The sequence below is a fragment of the Trichosurus vulpecula genome, chromosome 2, assembly GCF_011100635.1.
Source record: "Trichosurus vulpecula isolate mTriVul1 chromosome 2, mTriVul1.pri, whole genome shotgun sequence".
In the NCBI taxonomy this organism is placed as follows: Eukaryota; Metazoa; Chordata; class Mammalia; order Diprotodontia; family Phalangeridae; genus Trichosurus; species Trichosurus vulpecula.
Genome location: NC_050574.1, coordinates 83851727 through 83871580, shown reverse-complemented (window position 1 = coordinate 83871580; position 19854 = coordinate 83851727). Strand labels below are relative to the sequence as shown.

The 19854-nt window shown below is 38.8% G+C and overlaps 1 protein-coding gene across 1 annotated transcript; it reads left to right on the top strand.

The window, feature by feature from the left end:
- Positions 1 to 13836: 13836 nt before the first annotated feature.
- Positions 13837 to 14769, top strand: LOC118838448 (olfactory receptor 52B6-like). Its single transcript, XM_036745743.1, has one exon. It carries the CDS (start codon positions 13927 to 13929, stop codon positions 14767 to 14769), a length of 843 nt encoding a protein of 280 aa, XP_036601638.1. The 5' UTR covers positions 13837 to 13926.
- Positions 14770 to 19854: the final 5085 nt, after the last annotated feature.

Here is a 19854-nt window from a genome sequence, read left to right as displayed (position 1 = left end):
TTTTATGGAATATAATGAAGATTAACCAGAAACAGAGTTCTAGAAAGACATTCCTAATCCATGAGCTGAGTATCTGGTTTGTATGTATCTATCAATGTATCTGTGAGTTGTTATGAATTCGCTATTACCAGTAACCTTAATATATATATGTACATATATATATGTATACATACATATATATGTCTATGTAGGTGTGCATGTGTCATATTGCTTGTATGCTATTAATAAACACTATTAGAGGAGAAGCATTTGTGATTGAGTCGCAGAACCAGAGTAACATAACATGCACATAAACATATGTACATTTGTGTACATAAATTCATACACATATATAACCATGCCTTAAGGATCAACTTTACAAGTATAGTATTAAGAGGATAAGACAATTTGAATTTAACTGTCACAAAAAAGATATGGGGATCTTAGTAAATTGCTAGTTCCATGTAAAGAAGTAAAGAACACAACAGATGCAGCTTTAGGGAATACAATATGAGGTAAAAATGTCCAAAGTGAGAAAGATGATAGTTTCCCCATACCCAGACAGGGTGAGGCTCCCATGTGGAGTACTGTGGCCTATTCAAGGTACCACATCATATCAAAGACACTCCTTTAAAGGTAATTCTGAAAATTTTCATATCAAGAGGATCTGGAAACATAATAAAGGGATTCAAAGTCATTTTTTGCATGAAAACTAGTTAATTAAATGGTGAATGTTTGTTTAGTTTTGGGAAGAGAAGAATTGGCGTGTACCTGTATAGAGGGGGATGATAAATAATTTCAAGCATGGGTAAGGCTAGTGGGTGGAAGAGGATTTATACTCAGTCTGCTTAGCCCTAGAGATCAGAAGTAGGAACAAGGAATGGAAAACCCAAAGCAGCAAAATTAGTTTTGATGACAGGAAAAACAAAACAAAAAAAAACCAACTGAACAATTTGTCGATTAATACAAAGGTTTACTTCAATAGAGATTCAAGCAGACTGAACTATGAATTGTCAGTGGTCTTGTAGAGAGAATTATAATAACAATAACAAACACTGATATAGTGTTTACTATGTGTCAGACATTGTGCTAAGCACTTTACAATTGTTCTGTCCTTTGATCCTCAAAATGATCCTGAGAAGTAAGTGCTATTATTATCCCCATTTTACAGATGAGAAAACTGAGGCAAAGAGAGTTTAATGACTTGTCAGCTAATACTTGTGTCTGGGAGAATATGAACTCAGGTCTTCCAGATTCCAGGCTCACCTCTCAATTCACTGCACTACCTAGGTACCTCTAAATAGGATTCCTTCTAAGGTTCACATCAGACTATATCAAAGGCTTTCAAAGATGGAAGGTATCTTGTCCAACCTGTGCTTGAACAGGAATTCTGGTCAAGTCTGCTGGCCTACACTTTATGGAAATTTCCCCTTCCTTTTCTATCTCTCTCTCTCTCTTTTTCTATTTGGGACATTATTTTGATATCTTTCCTTCTGTGACACCTCTTCTACTCTCCACAATATTTCAGGGGTCCAGTTATCACAACTGCCAGCTTAATCAATATTCTGGGAATTACTTTATTTGGGTTGAATGCCTTGAACTCATTGAGGACAGCTGGGTGCACTCCCCCTCTCCTCTCTAATCTAGGTTTGTGACTCCCTGTTAAACATTTCTCTTCTGTCTTTTCCAGGACATATATAATTTTTCCTGGTATAGAAAACAAGGAAAATAAGTTATGAATACTTCTGTCTTCTCCTTTTTGTCCATTATCATAGTCTGTTCACTCCGAGAAATATTTCTCTGCCACCTTTAATCTATCTCCTGCCTCCCAATAAGGCCTGTTTCTACTGTCCTCAGCATTCATCGGCTGCCTTGCCTCATGAGCTTTAGCTTTCATGACTCTATTTCTGTCTCACTGTGTCAACTCTTTCCTATTTTCCCTTAATTAACTCCCCTTGTTTCTCTCTTCTATGAGCTGCTTTTAAAATTGTAGATAAACTCATGCTAGCTTCCTGTTCATCACTAGCAGCTGCATTAGAAACTTCTTTTATATTCCTCCTCATTAAAATACTTGGCATATGAACTTCCTACCCCCATAAGCTAATTTTCCCTCTATTGAATTTTAGGCCATGAAATTAATAGGAGTATATTATTGACAGCTGCAGAAGCACTTTAATATCTTGTCCAATACCCTCATTTTATAGATATCCAGAGATCTGAATTGGTTTGCCCAAAAGTCACAGGGTAACAAAGTAGAGGTTTGAACCAAGATTTTCTGAGTCCAAATATCCTCTACTCTCTTCAAAACTGCTCTCTCTCCCTTTCACTCACTTCCTTTCTCTAATTCTTTTAAATCTGCTCTCAGAGCTCCTATAGTCCCTGTGAGACCATGCTTTCTTCCCCTTATCTATCACAAACCCCAAGAGGATAGAATCGTCACTTGCTTCCAAGGTTCCTAATCATTTCTTTTTCAGCACTCAGTTCCTCGGTATTTTTCAAATAGCAGTCCTCCTTCTGAATAATGCCCTCTGAGATGCTTTGTAATGCTAAGATACCATGATGAAAATGATTCTCTGATCTAATCACCATTGCCATCTGGCAACGGACAACTTTGTAGTCAGAAGCCCTTGAATATGAAGCTGGGAATCTATATTTTATTCTTCAGGAAGGTATGTAGGTGACCTTGGGTGCTTTAAATATATTGCAGTGTAGTACAAGTCCTGGAAATTCCTATCAAGTGGAAAGGTCTACAAGAATGATCCCCCCCAAAATGAACAATGCTTTTTTGATAGTCTGAGGACCAGCCTGTCCAAGAATTTACAGCTCAACACCAGAGGGAGGTTGAACTCTGCATCAGTGGAAGGACTACACATACTAACAAGATTATGGCTCTTTTGATGTATAAAAGTATAACATGGATGGTAAAAGCATGGTAAAAACCAATTGATGGTAAAAGTGGGTAGTAACAAATCTATGGAAGAAAGAATAGTAAAATATTTGTTCAGCATTTATTATGTGCAAAGTAAGCAACAATACATATACAAACATATGCATATGTATATACATGAATGTATGGATAATCCTGTCTCTCTATATGTACATATATGCATTTTTAGGATGTACATGTCTCTGAGTATATATTTAAGAATATATAGGTACCTATCAGTCAGTTGATAAACACTTACTAAGTATCTACCACATGTCAGACACTATGTTGAGCAGTGGGGATACAAAGAAAGGAAAAAGACAGTCTCCATTCTCAAGGAATTAACAGTATAATGGGGCAGGCAACATGCAAATTATATGTTCATTTAAGGTGTATTAGGATAAATTGGAGGTAGTCTTAGAGAGAAGGGGCATCGGGAAAACTCTTCTTGTAGAAGGTGGAATTTTAGCTAGGACTTGAAGAAATCCAGGAGGTCGAAAGGAGGAAGAAGAGAGTTTCCAAAACCTTGATTTCTTCAGAAATGAGTGTATGTATTAAGGAAATCATAAAATTTAAAACAGATAAATGAGTGGGTGAGGGACAAAATTGGTCAGTCCAATTGGATCCCTCCACGCTCAAGCAGGCCACAAGGTAAAATATGCATGGGAATATAGACATAAGAATGTTATCAATCATTTAAGACAGGGTTCCTTTGTCATATCTTATGACCATATAATAATAATGAGCAGTTGAACAAGGAACAGTGTCCAATTCTGTGCTCACCTATGCTTTATCTAGATAGTCCAAGCCTTATGTCTCCCTTAATTCTGACTGAAAGCAAGAAGGTCAGGAGCTGAAGGTAAGGATGCAGAACAGTGCAACCATGGGAGACAGCCAATGAAGAGTCACTGAGTTGGGAGAGGAAATGACACAACATTATGCTTTGGATCAATTCTAATTATTAGGATTTTTTCCTTATAAACTGAGCTGAAATCTAGTTTTCAGCTTTTCTCCATCTCCTGTCTTTGCTAGATAACACTTTTGATGGAGAGAAAAATGAAACTCCAGTTAAGGATTTCTTCTCACCTTCAGTTCCTATAGTCATTTCCTAATATGTTCAATATGCCTCAAACCCTCACATGTAAGAAAGAAAAAAAACATTTATTAAGCATAGTAATAATATTAAATATCCTTTATATAAGAGCACTTTAAGATTTTCAAAGTGTTTTACAATATTATATAATTTTACAGTCAAAATTAAAAAAAACTTTGTTTTTCATTGAAAAGGAAAATATTTTTACACATCATTTTGATAGATAATGGTGTGGTTTCACTCTCCCCCTCCAGTTTCTTTGATGGGTGATGAGCTATGACTGTGAGCAGCATAAGTAGCAGCTGCCTTAAAATGAAAGTTTATATTGTTTGTTCAGATGTAACCATATTCCCTATCTAGTGTTCCCTGTATGCTGATAACCAGTGCATCTACCTTGCTGTTTTGAACCACTATAATGAAACATATCAGTTTGATATTGGTAGACACTTTCTCATGCAACACTCAAGAATAGTATCTATTTCCCCTACTTGTGTTTTCAAATAAATGCAGCTTTCAAATTGACAAAAATTAATAAATAAATACATAAATAATAAGGAAGGGGAAACCAAACAAGACATTGGATTAAGGCAAAACAGGTTTAGTGACTTGACCAGATACATGCAAATAGTAAATATAAGGCAGGATTTTAACTCAACTTTCATAACATAGAGGCCTCTATTCATAGCACCACTTAGCTGAGGAATTCTATTCCCTTAGACTCCTATCTTTCTCCTGAGAGCAGGGAAACGTTTCTACATCTGCCTGCCAGGACCAAAAAAGGTTATTATATTTAATCTGCTGTATCTTTATCAGTTTTCAGTTCCTATACCCTCCCTCATTTTAAGTTCTATGTCTCACTCAATACAGACTGAGATAAGGTAGATACTAGGTGCCATATGACACTGTTGACTAATGTTGAGCTTTCAGGACACTAAACCAAATAAAATAATATATGTAAAGCACTTTTAAATCCTTAAATTGATATCCAAAGTCCTGCAGAGAGAAAGAAGCACTGGCTTTCATGGCAAAGGACTTAGTGGCAAAAATCTTGCCTTTGTCATTTATTACATGTATGCCATTTAGTGAGGCCCTTAACCTTGTTGGGTCTCAGTTACCTCATCTGTAAAATAAGGGGTTGGACTAGAATGCTTCCAACGCCTTTATTAGCTCTCATTCTATGATCCTAGGAGCTAATTAAAAATATCAGCTGCTCTTGGGGCTGCTTCTCTATGGAAACCTCTAGTTTTTTTATATGGACTGGTATCCACCCCAACTATCAATCAGCATGTTTCTTTTAAGTGCCTACCATATACTAGGCACCATTCTAAGCACTGTGGATATAAAGAAGGGCAAAAGACAGTCTCTGACCTAAATATAAGACTTGTCTTTATTCCTCTCATATTACTTTCTTTTGGGATGTAGTTCAAGTCTATCAACAAGTAGGACAGAGCAGTAAGAAAATACAGAGAGAAAGGGAAGGATATTTGAAGATGGCTATGAGAGAAATCACAGTAGAGAAAGTATGAAGAGAGAAGAAGAGAGGTAAGTGCTCTGAGCAATGTCTTGGAAGGGGGCCTCAAGGGGAAAAGTGGAAAGGGCAGGGGCAAATGTTGATCCTGAGTACTCTAGAACTCTCTGGAAGTCCTGAAAGCATCCAAAAAATGAATAATGGAGAAAGGGGGCTGGTGGGGCTGAGATCTTCAGCCATGGCCATCCTTCCCTCGGAGGACTGTGTAATATCTGTCCATTTGTCTTTGGGACTGACACAGTGTATCAAAGCCCAGGTGGAATACGGATTAGAGAGAGCACAATGTGCTGAGCACCGATGGATGGGGAAAGCAAAAGTACCCAGAGGGAGGAGGGACCTGGGATCTCATCCCTGGGGAAAAAAGATACAGGCTTGTAGATTATCTTAAGGCCAGGAACCTGGCCTGAAAAATGAGGATGCAGACAGCAAAATGCTGAATGGACAATTAGGAGAGATCTTGAGAAGAAGAAACAGAATCTAGAAAATCTTCCTGAAGGGGGAGCACCTGTGTCAGTTTTAATTAAGGAAAAGAGGTATGTGGTTTGGCAGAAAAGGTGGGAGATGGTGTCACAGATAGAGAGCATGGTCTCTATGAAGAAGAGGACATGCAGCATGTGGTCGATTACAGGATCCCAGGATTATGAACTGGAAGGGAACTTATAAATCATGCAATACAAATCCTTCATTTAATAGATGAGAAAATGGTGGGCCAGAGAGGTCAGTGACTTAGTCAAGGGAAAAAAGCAGAGGCAATATTCCAATCTAGATCTTCTGATCTAAGAAGAGAAGAAGATGTCTGACTAAGATGAGACATTCTGCTGACTGTACTGGGGAAGTGAAGGTTGAGGGAAATGATGGGGAAATGGATCTTAGAATTGAGAGAAGGAAAGGAGAGCATCACAAAGGACCATGAGAAATTACTTAGGAATATCCCAGAATAATGGCTCAGCATGAGGCTAGGGTAGGGGCTGAAGGGGTAGGGGGCTTGTGAGGTGATGAGCTTAGGAATGGAGGAACAGCTGAGGGGCAACAGATAAAGAGAGGAAAGGGGGATTGTTCATTAGAGTATATAGGTCATTGGAATACACGTATAAGATCGGGGAATTGGAGGTTTAGAGACTAGTGGATTAGAGATTGTTAGTTCAGGGAGATGGGAATGTTTGCTTGTGAAAACAACCATGGAGAATCAAGAAAAGTGAGGGAATGAAAAATGCTGAGATGTCTGTATTTGTGAAAACTTTTCTTAGTGTACAGGGGTACTGGAAAGAAGCACATATTGACAATCTTGTCAATACATGAGTGTTTATGTCTGGGAAAGTTTGGGAGAGCCTGGAAAAGATCTATGGATGATTGCATACAAGTGTCTCTCTGTTACTGTACAGTGCTTATTTTCATATATATATATATATATATATATATATATATATATATATATATATATATATATATATATACATATATATGAAAGTATTTGTTTAAATGTGTGCATCTCTGTGTACAAGTATACTATTATACTTATTTGCATCTGGGTGTGTTTGTGTGTGTGTGTGTGTGTGTGTGTGTGTGAGTGTGTGTGACAGAAAGAGAAAGAAAGAGAGAGAGAAAGAGATCATCCAATAGGCATCTACTGAGTTGTTCTATCATTTCTCTTGTTTCTGACCCTTTGTGACCCCTTTGGGGTTTATTGGTAAAGATACTTGAGTGGTTTGCCATTTCCATTGCCAGCTCATTTTACACATGAGGAAACTTTGGCAAACAGGATTAAGTGACTTCCCACAGTCATGCAGCTAGTAAGTATCTGAGGCCAGATTTGAACTCAGGAAGAGTGTGCGTGACTCCAGGCCAAGCACTCTATCAGATGTTGGGGAGAAAACAATTACAGCGTTAGTCCCCAGTTTGACCTGGAGACACTTCTTCTTGGTCGTAGAGAACCTATGACACAATTAATAAACATCACAAAGTATTGACACAAGTGAGCATTCTTGCACATTAAATAGATTTAAGGATCAGCAAAGAAAGCTCCCTAGAAAGTCAGACACAGCTCAGCCTTGGACAATGGGTAGGATTTGACTTGGCAGAGAAGTGTTGTTCCTGTGGGAATGGGAAGATACAGATTATTTGGATGAGGTAAATGATCACATGTGGTAAGGGAGAGGAAAGAGTCAAAGATGACTGTGATTTCAAGCTAAAGGGACTGGGAAGACAATAATAAGAGAGGAGGCAACATGTCATCATGGATGGAGTGCTAGAATAAGAATAAGAAGTCAGTCCATCTACCTGGAGCGAAATCCCTCTTCTGATACCAAACTATCTCACCTCTCTGAATCTCTGTTTCCTCGTCTGGAAACTGAGGATGATAATATCTAATGTAACAATATCACATCAATCGTTTGTGGGAAAATGAAACAATGTACATAATGTAATTTGAAAACTTGAAACTGTCATTATGGTCAAATAAATGATCTTTCAAGTCTGGTGGTGTGTTTGTGGCCAAAGGATCTAAGAAGAATATGCAGGAAAAGAGAATAGGTGTATTGCGGTATGTGAGGGCCTGTGGCTTTAAGTGTAAAGTCCTGGTAGAATCTGGAATGAGAATGGATGGGAATCTGGAGAGGAATGAGAACCCAATGTCTGTGGGAGTGGGGATGACATTTTGCCTTGGTATGGAAGCTCTTTCTCTGAGATAGGAGAAAAGGGGAAAAAGTTATAGTTAGAGACACCCTGAGGCAGAGAAGAGGAATGAGAGCTTGCATTGATTGGATTTCTTAAATAAGCTCAACCAGTGATTTTAGTATTAAGTAGAGGAGGTCTGGATGAGTCATTGTGGGAAAAATAGTATGAGATGACAAGAAATTGAAAATGTGGGGAACAGGAGGGAGGTTCCATTTGAAGGCAGAGAGGAGCTTGTTGCAATGCTGCTTGTGTCAGCTCTGGGATTTCAGCAATGCTCCACAATCTGAGCATATCAATGGAATAGTTACATTGACCTAATTAAAGATTCAGGGAATCAGGGAACATAGGTACATTTTAAAGAAAGGAAAAGGGGCAGGCTATAAGTGCCTGGAAGTGACTTGCCTAGACTTGGAAATCAGTCTGTGTAGGGTTTCAAGTGTAGCTAAGAGAAACTGCATAAAATTTAATTTTTTTTTTTTGTGGAAGGAGGCAGGGCAGTTGGGGTTAAGTGACTTGCCCAAGGTCACACAGTTAGTAAGTGTATCAAGTGTCTGAGGCAGGATGTGAACTCAGGTCCTCCTGACTCCAGGTCCAGTGCTCTACTCACTGCGCCATCTAGCTGCCCCAAAAGTGCATAACATTTTCTTCAATATTCCTTGCTCTCTATTGCATTCAGAACTTGAAAGTTACTTTCATTTCCTGTGTCTTCAGTCCTCTGTGAACCCCACCAACCATCAAGTCAATACAATTCAATACAACCTAAAAAGCATTTAATAAGTGTCAACTTTGTGTCAGGCACTAGACAGGCAAAGAAAGAAATTTAACAGTCAATCATATTGCTTTGAAAAATGGGAATTGGGAGGCAATGCCAACATGGAGGAGTAAAGACAGGGACTAACCTGAGCTCTCTCCCAAATCCCACCAAATACCTTAAATAACGAATCTGTGCATATTCTAGAGTGGCAGGATGCATGAAAAGATGGATTAAAATAAATTTTCAGGCCAAGACAACTTAGAAGAATGGCAAGAAAGGTCTGTTGCACCATGGTGATGAAGTCCAGAAAATGGCTGTTCTAGTAATTTGCTGACATAAGGCATTGATAATGGTCTGTAGAATCAAGGAAAAGGATAAATTAAAATGGCGATGCTGTCTTTTTTTTTTCATTTTGAAAGTTAATAGTATGAAAAATAGAAACATAGACTCTGGGAGGTAGAGGGAATATGAAAGCTCATCAAATTTATCCTTCCACCCAATAGAGTAATTTTTTCTATATTTCTGTAAGGTGGCCATCAAGATAGTATTTAAACACTTCTAATAATGGGAAATACCCACATTGCGTCTGTGTTTATGCATATCATTGCAAATGCATGTAAGTACCATGTGAGAGGAGGGTACTATATGTAGACATCTGTTTAATATATAAGCATGCATATCAGTGCTTTATTATGTAAATGGGTATGCATTTCTGAGTATATACCTGTTACAACCCCCACCCCCACCCCCAGCAGAATGCAAGCTCCTTGAGGGGATGTTTCATTGTATTGTCTGTGTAATACCTTTCACATAGTAAATGCTTAATAAAAAGGTGGTGGTTGAGGGTGTCTGTGTTGGTCCCTCTCAACCACATGCCTCATTCTCAAGTAAAACTCAATAATAGGAAGTTTTTCATTTGCCTCCAGATATGATGGGATCATTATCACTGGAAGTCTCCAAGTGAAGGCTGGTAAACACCCTTGGAAATGTTGTACAGGACATTCTGTGCAGGTACAAGTTGGCCTTAATGGTCTTTGAAGTCCTTTCCATCTAGAAGGTCCTAGGATTGTGTTCTATCCTGAATCCTTCTTTCTGCAGCCTCAGCTTATGCCCTTTCCGACGAGCTGGGGGAGAGAGAAGTGAAACAAGGCTAAAATGATTTAATGAGAAACTAGAGGCAGCATTGCTAAAGAACTAGCCTTGAAGTCTGGGACAGAGTCCCATTTCTGATACATACTCTGTGTGAACCCGGACAAGTCATTTTACCTCTAAGACCCTCCAGGCTTCTGTAAGAATGTAAGTTGTAGAGAAGGGGTCTATGCGTATTCATTTAGGAAGTCCCTTACAGGCAATACTCTACACTGGTGAAATCACAAATTCAATGTTATTTTCTTTTTTTTTCCCTTAATTTGATTTTATTTTTTTAGATATCATGCCTTCGTATTCAACTTACTATGTGCTCTCTGTCTCTCTCTCTCTATATATATACACATATATATATATATATATATACACACACACATATATATATATATATACACATACATTTATACATACATACACATACACGTATATATGCATATTCGCTTCAGGTACCCTAATACTGAGGTCTCATGAATCATATACATCATATTTCTGTGTAGGAATGTAAACAAAACAGCTCAACTTTTGTAAGTTCCTTACGATTTCTTTTTCTTGTTTACCCTTTCATGCTTCTCTTGATCTTCTGTTTGAAAGTCAAATTTTCTACTCAGCTCTGGTCTTTTCACTGAGAAAGCTTGAAAGTCCTCTATTTTATTGAAAATCCATATTTTGCCTTGGAGCATGATACTCAGTTTTGCTGGGTAGGTGATTCTTGGTTTTACTCCTAGCTCCATTGACCTCCAGAATATCATATTCCCAGACTTCGATCCCTTAATGTAGAAGCTGCTAGATCTTACATTATTCTGATTGTGTTTCCACAATACACAAATTGTTTTTTTCTGGCTGCTTGCAGAATTTTCTCCTTGATCTGGGAGCTCTGGAATTTGGCGACAACATTACTAGGAGTTTTCTTTTTGGGATCTTGTTTAGGAGGCAATTGGTAGATTCTTTCAATTTCCATTTTACGCTCTGACTCTAGAATATTAGGGCAGTTCTCCTTGATAATTTCTTGAAAGATGATATCTAGGCTCTTTTTTAATCATGGCTTTCAGGTACTCCAATAATTTTTAAATTGTCTCTCCTGCATCTATTTTCCAGGTCAGTGGTTTTTCCAATGAGATATTTCACATTGTCTTCCACTTTTTCATTCCTTTGGTTCTGTTTTATAATATCTTGATTTCTCCTAAAATCACGAACTTTCACTTGCTCCAATCTAATTTTTAAAGTAGTATTTTCTTCAGTGGTCTTTTGGACCTCCTTTTCCATTTGGCTAATTCTGCCTTTCAAGGCATTCTTCTCCTCATTGGCTTTTTGGAGTTCTTTTGCATTTGAGTTAGTCTATTTTTAAGGTGTTGTTTGTATTTTTTTCAGTATTTTTTGGTTCTCCTTTAGCAAGCCATTAACTTGTCTTTCATGGTTTTCTTGCATCATTCTCATTTCTCGTCCCAATTTTTCCTCTACTTCTCTAACTTGCTTTTCCAAATCCTTTTTGAGCTCTTCCATGGCCTGAGACCAGTTCATATTTTTCTTGGAGGCTTTTGTTGTAGGCTCTTTGACTTTGTTGACTTCCTCTGGCAGTATGTTTTGGTCTTCTTTGTCACCAAAGAAAGATTCCAAAGTGTGAGACTGAATCTGAGTCCGTTTTCGCTGCCTGGCCATGTTCCCAGCCAATTTACTTGACCCTTGAGTTTTTTGTCAGGGTATGACTGCTTGTAGAGTAAAGAGTACTTTGTTCCAAGCTTGAGAGGATGCACTGTTGTTTTCAGAGCTATTCCTATACAGCCAGCTCTGCCACACCAGCACTCCTCCTTCCCCGAGAACTGCCAACCAGGACCTGACTCAGATCTTAAGCAGGCTCTGCACTTCCACTCTGATGCACTTAATTCCTCCCACCAGGTGGGTCTGGGGCCTGAACCAACTGCACCTGTAGTTCTGTAGCTGACCCACCTCCGCTGTCCCCGGGGCAGTGGCCGAACTGAGAACTCCTTTCACTCCGCACAGCTTTCCCACTAACTTTCTCTGTTGTCTTTGGTGTTTGTGGGTTGATAAGTCTGGTAACTGCCACAGCTCACTGATTCAGGGTGCTAGGGCCTGTTACGCCTGGCTCTTCCCTCTGCTATTTTGTGGGATCTGCTGCTCTAGAATTTGTTCAGAGCCATTTTTATAGGTTTTGGAGGGATTTGGTGGGGAGCTCATGCAAGTCCCTGCTTTCCAGCTGCCATCTTGGATCTGCCCCCCACTTCCAACTCTTCTCAATGTCATTTTCAATGAAAAATTTATTGATTTCATTTTGTCTTTCCTGACCACTTCAAAGATCTTTTGGTATCCAGACAGGCAAAGAACACCCTCTGGTTCTTGGCAACACAAAAAGGAGTAAAGAACTGGTCAGCTGCTGACCTTTGTAGCTACTACCCAAGCCATAGGCACTTCTTCCAAGATATATGACCACTTATCCTTACTAAGAATGAGGTACTGAGAGGTCCACCTTTTCAGTTCAGGTCCTGACTCAACAGACAAACCTTCCCTCCCTGTCCTTAGAAGGTCTTAGGTAACCACCACCAACAACAACTTCTCCTCCTCCTGCTCCTCCTCCTGCTCCTTCTCCTTCTCCTTCTCCTTCTCCTCCTCCTCCTCCTCCTCCTCCTCCTTCTCTCTCTCTCTCTGTCTCTCTCTCTCTCCTCCTTGCTCTCCCTCCCCTATTTGATTTTCCTATTCCTATCTTTATCACCATTCCTATCCCTCCCTCCCTTTCCAACTCCTTATATAAAGAGTCCACTTTAGGTAAAATGTGTTTGCATGAGAGGAAGCAATGTTAAATAAAATTGAAAAAAGTTCTTGAGAGAATGAGATTCATTTCTGTACAGTGAAATTATAGCAGGTCACAGCTTTAGACCTGGTAGAATCCCTAGATTCTGGTGACTGTCATACAACAAATCAGTAGCAGAGCCAGGAATAAAGCTGAATTCACTTGATTCCTGGTCCAAGAATGTTTCTGCTGTACTCATCACTTGATACTGCATTAGAGGTTTTTTTTTGAAAAGACAAATAGGTATTTGGGAAAAACTGAAATCAGTCACTGTTATTAATTTATACTTATATTGAAAAGATTGCTACAGGTAACCATGACAATCTAACATTCATTCTGTAGCTTGATTCCTGCCCCATTTTACCTATGGATTATCAGAACCTTGGGCTTTTTTATGTCAAATATCAAAGTTATGACATTTTCAGAAACCAGGCATCTTTAAAAAATGAAACTCACTAAAGATTTCCTAATGGAGAGCTTCTGATTTAAGCATCATCATTATTGTCAGTCAGTTGCCTAAATAACCTGTATTTTCAAAGATGTTCCTGTGGACATGGATCACTAGTTTTAGATTAGCTATCTCCTCAAAAAAATACAGTGACACTCCTACCCCTCTATGGACTCAGCCAAGCTGATCATGAGTCTATTGCTGTGCCCCAACCCCTCGCAACATATGCAGAGACCAACACTGTTTTTATCATCATCTGCAAAGCACCTAAAGACTGGTCCTTGGTTTATGGCCAAAGATGCTATTCTTATAGGCTGTGGATGTCTGTAGTTATAAATACAATTTGGCATTGTGTGAAGATTCCACAGCATTTACCAAAGCCTATAACTAATTTGCTAGTTTTCTTCTTTCATGCAGGTGAAACATCTATAAAATAATAAGGCCCTCACCTCCAAATCTGTAAAAGTCACAATGCTTCCTCTGAACATCACTGATACCCGCCTTGCAGGCTGCTTTCTCACTGGAATCCCAGGCCTGGAGCACCTGCACATCTGGCTTTCTATTCCCTTCTGCATCATGTATGTGGCTGCCTTGGCAGGGAATAGCATGCTGATCAGTGTAATCATCTCCCAGAGGAGCCTTCACGAACCCATGTACCTGTTCCTCTCCATGCTGGCCAGTGCTGATGTCCTTCTCTCTACTTCCACCATGCCCAAGGCTCTCACCATCTTCTGGTTGGGGACCCAAGCCATCTCCTTTGATGCATGTCTCACCCAGATGTTCTGTATCCACTTTCTGTTTGTGGCTGACTCAGCCATCCTGTTGGCCATGGCATTTGACCGCTATGTAGCCATCTGCTCACCTTTACACTATAACACTATCCTTACTCCCACCACCATCACAAAGATAGCTGTGGCCTCTCTCACACGCAGCTTCTGCATCATATTCCCATCTATCTTCCTCCTCAAAAGGTTACCCTATTGCCAGGTCAACATAATTGCACATACATTCTGTGAGCACATGGGCATTGCCCGGCTCTCCTGTGCTGATATCTCAGTCAATGTCTGGTATGGTTTGGCAGCTGCCTTGCTCTCCACAGGTCTAGATATCATTCTTATTGCTGTCTCCTATGTACTCATCCTATGCACTGTCTTCCATCTTCCCTCACATGAAGCTCAGCGCAAAGCACTGGGAACATGTGGCTCTCATATATGTGTGATCCTGCTCTTCTACATTCCTGCTCTGTTTTCTGTCTTTGCCTACCGCTTTGGTAGGAGAAGTATTCCCCATTATGTCCATATCCTCCTAGCCAACCTCTATGTTGTTATCCCACCCATGCTCAACCCTGTCATTTATGGTGTAAGAACCAAACAGATTTGGGAAGGTGCTGTACAGATGTTTTCACATTTGGGGAAGTGATAAAGATGGAAGCCAACAAACCTAAAGTCATCTTGGCCAGATATGTTAAACTTTTGACTTATGGTCCTAAGCTGCCCACAAATAAGGAGGACAAGATTAAAATGTAATTATGAAATTTTTAACAAAATAAATAACAATACAATATAGATAATGTTAATTTGTGGTTTTCTTTGTTTGCTTTTTTCTGTAATATGCAGTTTCACTCAGAGAATAAACATGATACGTATTTTTAAAATATTAACTTTGTAGAATAGCTTCCTAATTTAACCAAGGGCACAGTAGGAAACTCTTGCTTTTAACTCATTGTTAAGATTGTAGAGATTTAATATCACAAGATTAAATGTAGTTTTAACAGGCAGAAAACAACTTTAGGGACTATCAATGCCAAGAGTATTCTCAAAATTTCAATAGCAGCTTCAACCACAGTCTACAAATAAACACCTTTGGGGCCTCCATCCAAGGTCTTTGGATTAACAATGATTTCCATATCCATGCCATTTTTCTCCTACAGTCTCTTGACTACTGCTACAGAGATCCAAAAGTAGTTTTTATAAAATATTTTGAATTTTGATACAGATTTGAATTTCATCAATATGGCCTTTTGGCATGTGAATGATTTTAACCAACCTGAGTTTGTCTTCATATTGTGTGAGGGCACCACTTTGACATCTCTCCTTGTCTTCTTTGTGACTTCCAAGATGAATTTGCAACACTTTCCATTGTGTGGAATCATATGATGGTTAAGAATATACAGATCCACCGTGACACTCAAATGATCTATGTCAGACATGAAAATATATTCCTTTCCCTCTCCTATAAGAGTATCAAGCAAGGCAGAATTGTGGGAACTGCTCTAAATATCACAACGATCTGGAGGATATCAAGCATCTGTATTTGCCCCTGAGTGAGACACAGTTTTGCTCTCTGCTTTGAATAAAAGTGAAGCTTTTAACTCAGCAATAACTGTACTTCTGAAGTATTTTTTTGTATCTTCACTGTTAAAAGAGTTCATTAAAACAAGAGGGACATCTGCATTGTATATGTTCTTCCAGTGTTCAATTTGCTGAAAAGCTGGATGCAAAAAAGGAGTTTTCATTCTACATACCAATGAGACTTTGGGGGCCTTTATAACCCCCGCTACTTCCCAAACCACCATTCCATTTTACCAACACCTATTTATCCAGAACAGAAGATACATCATCATGTAAACCTTTCACCTTTATCTTCTTGTAAGGCTGAACTGAATACTTTGGAACCCTCTAGATTTTTCCCCAATGCAGAGAAGGTTCCTTTCCTTATAACAAAATTTCTTAAAATCTTCTGAATTCCTTCTGAAATTCTTCAAGGACTTTTTTTTAGTATGCTAAGATGCATTTTGTGGTGCAATTGAAAATCCATTCTCTAGTTCCTCCTTCATTGATAATTCCAGCATTTGTCAGATGACTTCTTGAAACAGGGAAATCCCACCTTGGGACATTGTTTTGGTAAGATCACCTGCACCTACCTCTCCTGCAAACTTCCCAATATCTACTGAGATCCTGCCAGCCCTCAGCGCTCTCACTGGAAGCTACTTAATGGTATTCTAAGTAAGTATGTGAGTTCAGGGATCCATTTCCATTTGAGTTTGACAGCACTGTTCTTGACTCCTAATCCAGGCAAATAGTCTTCGCCATCACAATCCTCTCACTGTGCTCAAATTCAAGCCTCAGTTATCCCTACTCTTTTCTCAGTCTTATCTCAGTATCTAGCCCTATGAATATCTCCTGCACAGAGTAAAACACCCTACATTTATCCCCAGCTCTAACCCTATCCTAATATCCAGTTCTGTCTCTTCTCAACCCAACCCAAGTTTAGCAACCATTCCATACTAAGACACATCCATATCCATATCCCTATTCCAATCACATAATTTTCCTTACACACTCCTTATCTTTATCCCTTTCCCCACCTCCAGTCCTGTCTCAACCCTATACCAATATTCATCATCTCTATCCAATATCCATCATCATAACAATCCCTATTCTCTTCCATATCATCATCTCCAACTCCAATCCATTCCCAAACTCAAGCTGATCCCTATTGCTATCTATATTTCCAATCCTAAATTTTATCCTTAAACCCTTCTACATCCCCATTTTTAAGTAATCACCTCACCATACTTCTTTATTAAGCAGAGGTTTGAGCACAGAATGATAAACGAAATTTCAAAACCCTCAAATATTGGTTCAGCGTAGTTGAGCACAAGTCATACAAACGACCTGCAATCATGGATTACCTTTAGAGAAGAGAAGCAGTGACTTATAATTTGATTATAATGGCAAGTCCCTATTCATCCCACTGTATTTCCCAAATTGGCCAGGCCACCAGAAGTCTTACACTGAAATTTTCCACATTTGACTCGATCCTCTAAGTTAGTCAACTTAGGAAGGACACAGTTTCAAAGATTCTCCTAGTAAACCATGTACTAGTTAGTATTCTTCTCTGTATATATTAACAAATCTCAAGAGATTATAATATTACCACATAAAGCATTCATCATTAAAGGAGCAGATAGTCAGGTCCTGACATGATAAGATATAAGAAAAGAGAATTCCACTGAGGTAACCCTGGATTTTCAAAAGGGGTGTGGGAAAAATGATGAAGTTAGGGTGAGGATAACACTACAAGAATAATGTGCTTTTATTTAGTATTCTGTTTCTCTTTCTGGGAACTCTCCCCTTCTGTAAGGTTTGTACTGACACAAAAAGTGTCCACTGAAGACTTGTTTGAGAGTCCAGATTTCCCTGAGCCCTCTCAAAAGTCACAGATCTTTCTCTTTTCTCCTCCAAATCAATACCACAGTTATTAAAATGTTTATTTGTGTGTGTGTATGTGTACGTGCAGGCACACACAAAAATTTAAATTCTCACTTACCGTTCAACAGACATTTGCTGTGTTCAAGACACCATGTTAGATGTAGGGCCAATGAAGCTGTCTGCCCTCAAGTAGACTATAATCCAGTATAAGGATAAAACATCTCTACAAATAACTAGGATATAAATTAGAGTGAAGAAGTGTACCTGTGGTTTCATTGGTATAGGGAACTCCCGGGTGAGAAAACAAACTCCCTCCACCAATACTAGGACAATGATTTCTCTGCAACTTACAGTCTTACAGAGTTATCTAGAGAACAAATGTCAAACCCTTCACCTACTGACACTGGAGGAGGCAACTTCCAAAGTGCAGCTGAACCACATAAAAATGTAATTGGGAAGTATTTAGCCAAATAAATAAGAAAGCAATAGTACATAAAGTTAATAGGTTTTTTTCTAAGTCAATATGCAGCCCATTTGTATGGTTGGATAGCCCTTTTTTGTTTCAGTTTGACACTATCTGAGGTCTACAGGTTAAATGACTTGCTAAGGGTCACAAAGCTAATAAGTGTCAGAGGGCAGAACTTGAACCCAGGTCTTTCTTTTCAAGGCCGGATCCCTATCCAATACGCAATACTGCTTCTCATTATAAAACTTAGAAAGGAATGAATAAAGAACAGAATGGTCTAGGAAATTAAGAAAGCTAGGGTTTCCTCTAGCTGGAGGCATCACAGGAAGCTTCATTGAGAAAATGCCCCCTGAGCTAGACATAGAAGGAAAGGTAGGAATTCCATATTGCCCTAACATAAGGAGTGAAAGTGAAACAGAAGGGCTGTGTCTATTGCAGACATGGAGAACAGCCCAGGCAAATTCCTAGAGGTTAAAGAGGGCACATGGAGATCAGAAAATAATTTCATATTAAATCTGCACTTTAATTGGAATACGGAGTGTGTGAAGTGAGAGAGTGTGAAATAAGCCCAAAAAGCTGAACACAAATTCTGGAGGATCATGAATGCCAAATTAATGAGGTTATATATATATATATATATATATATATATATATATATATATATATATATATATATATATATATATATATATATGTATATATATATGTGTACATATATATATATATATATACATATAAAATATATTCTACATTGTATATAGAAGAGAAGCCACTAATGCTTTTTACCTGAGATGATACCTCTAATCTGAGGAGCCACAGATTCATAATCTGAGACTCCCCTCAGGGTCCAGTCCTCTGAAGGCAGAGTCCTTCAGTAACCCAGGAATCCTTGGCTTCCAAAGCTTCTAGAGCCATTTTCTGCAAAAAATACAATATCTGTTCTCAGAAAATTAAAGGGTTAATCTGGCTGATTTGTGTCATATCCTGTAGGAAGGCACAGAAGTTAGTACTCAGGGATTTGTAGGCTTGGAGCTTTCCCTCCTGGGATTCCAAGAAGAAGAAGAATAAAAAGTCCTCTCTTCTTTATTGCAAAGACATTCATTCAGCCTTCAACTGAGTTCTCTATCAAAGACAGATTTTCCTTCTTTCAAGTAGGATAGTTGAAGAAAGACCTTGGTAAGCTAAAACAAGGTGGGGGACTGGGTCGGGGTGGGTGGTTGTTCTGTATGTCCAAGAATATCATCAAATTATCTTGTCTCAAATTTTTGGAGGAAACAACCCCACCTGGAGGCAGTGAAGTACATAAGATCACCTTAGACGAATAGGGACTTTTTTTAGTTGTGAAAGAATCAGAAAGCACATATAGAGAATGTGATGCATGTGTGTATACATATACATATATGTATGTATGTTCTGAGAAAAGTACTGGAATGGGGCCTGGATCTAGGGAATGGCATCAGAAGCCTTTGTTTGACCATTTCTCATACATGTGCATTAGTGATTTTAATATGTCCCTTCACTGTTCTGATTGCATAATTCAACAGTAAGTGAAAGATATGAGCTCCCAGAGAGAAATAGAATGAGGCTTTAATTCTTTTGAATGGGGCATGTCATTCTCAGAACTGAAACATGTTGCGTTTTCTTCCAATTTTCTTCCTAGACCTCTCATAGGTTCCTTGTATTTACTTTCTACAGCAGACCATTGCCAGAGTTTTTAGGGTATATTACACAGTGATTTCAAAGTCTCTGAAAATTACTCCAAAAAGTGAGTTGGAAGTCATTAATGTCATCTGAAAATCTGGAGTTTTCACTGCACTCTCTCCA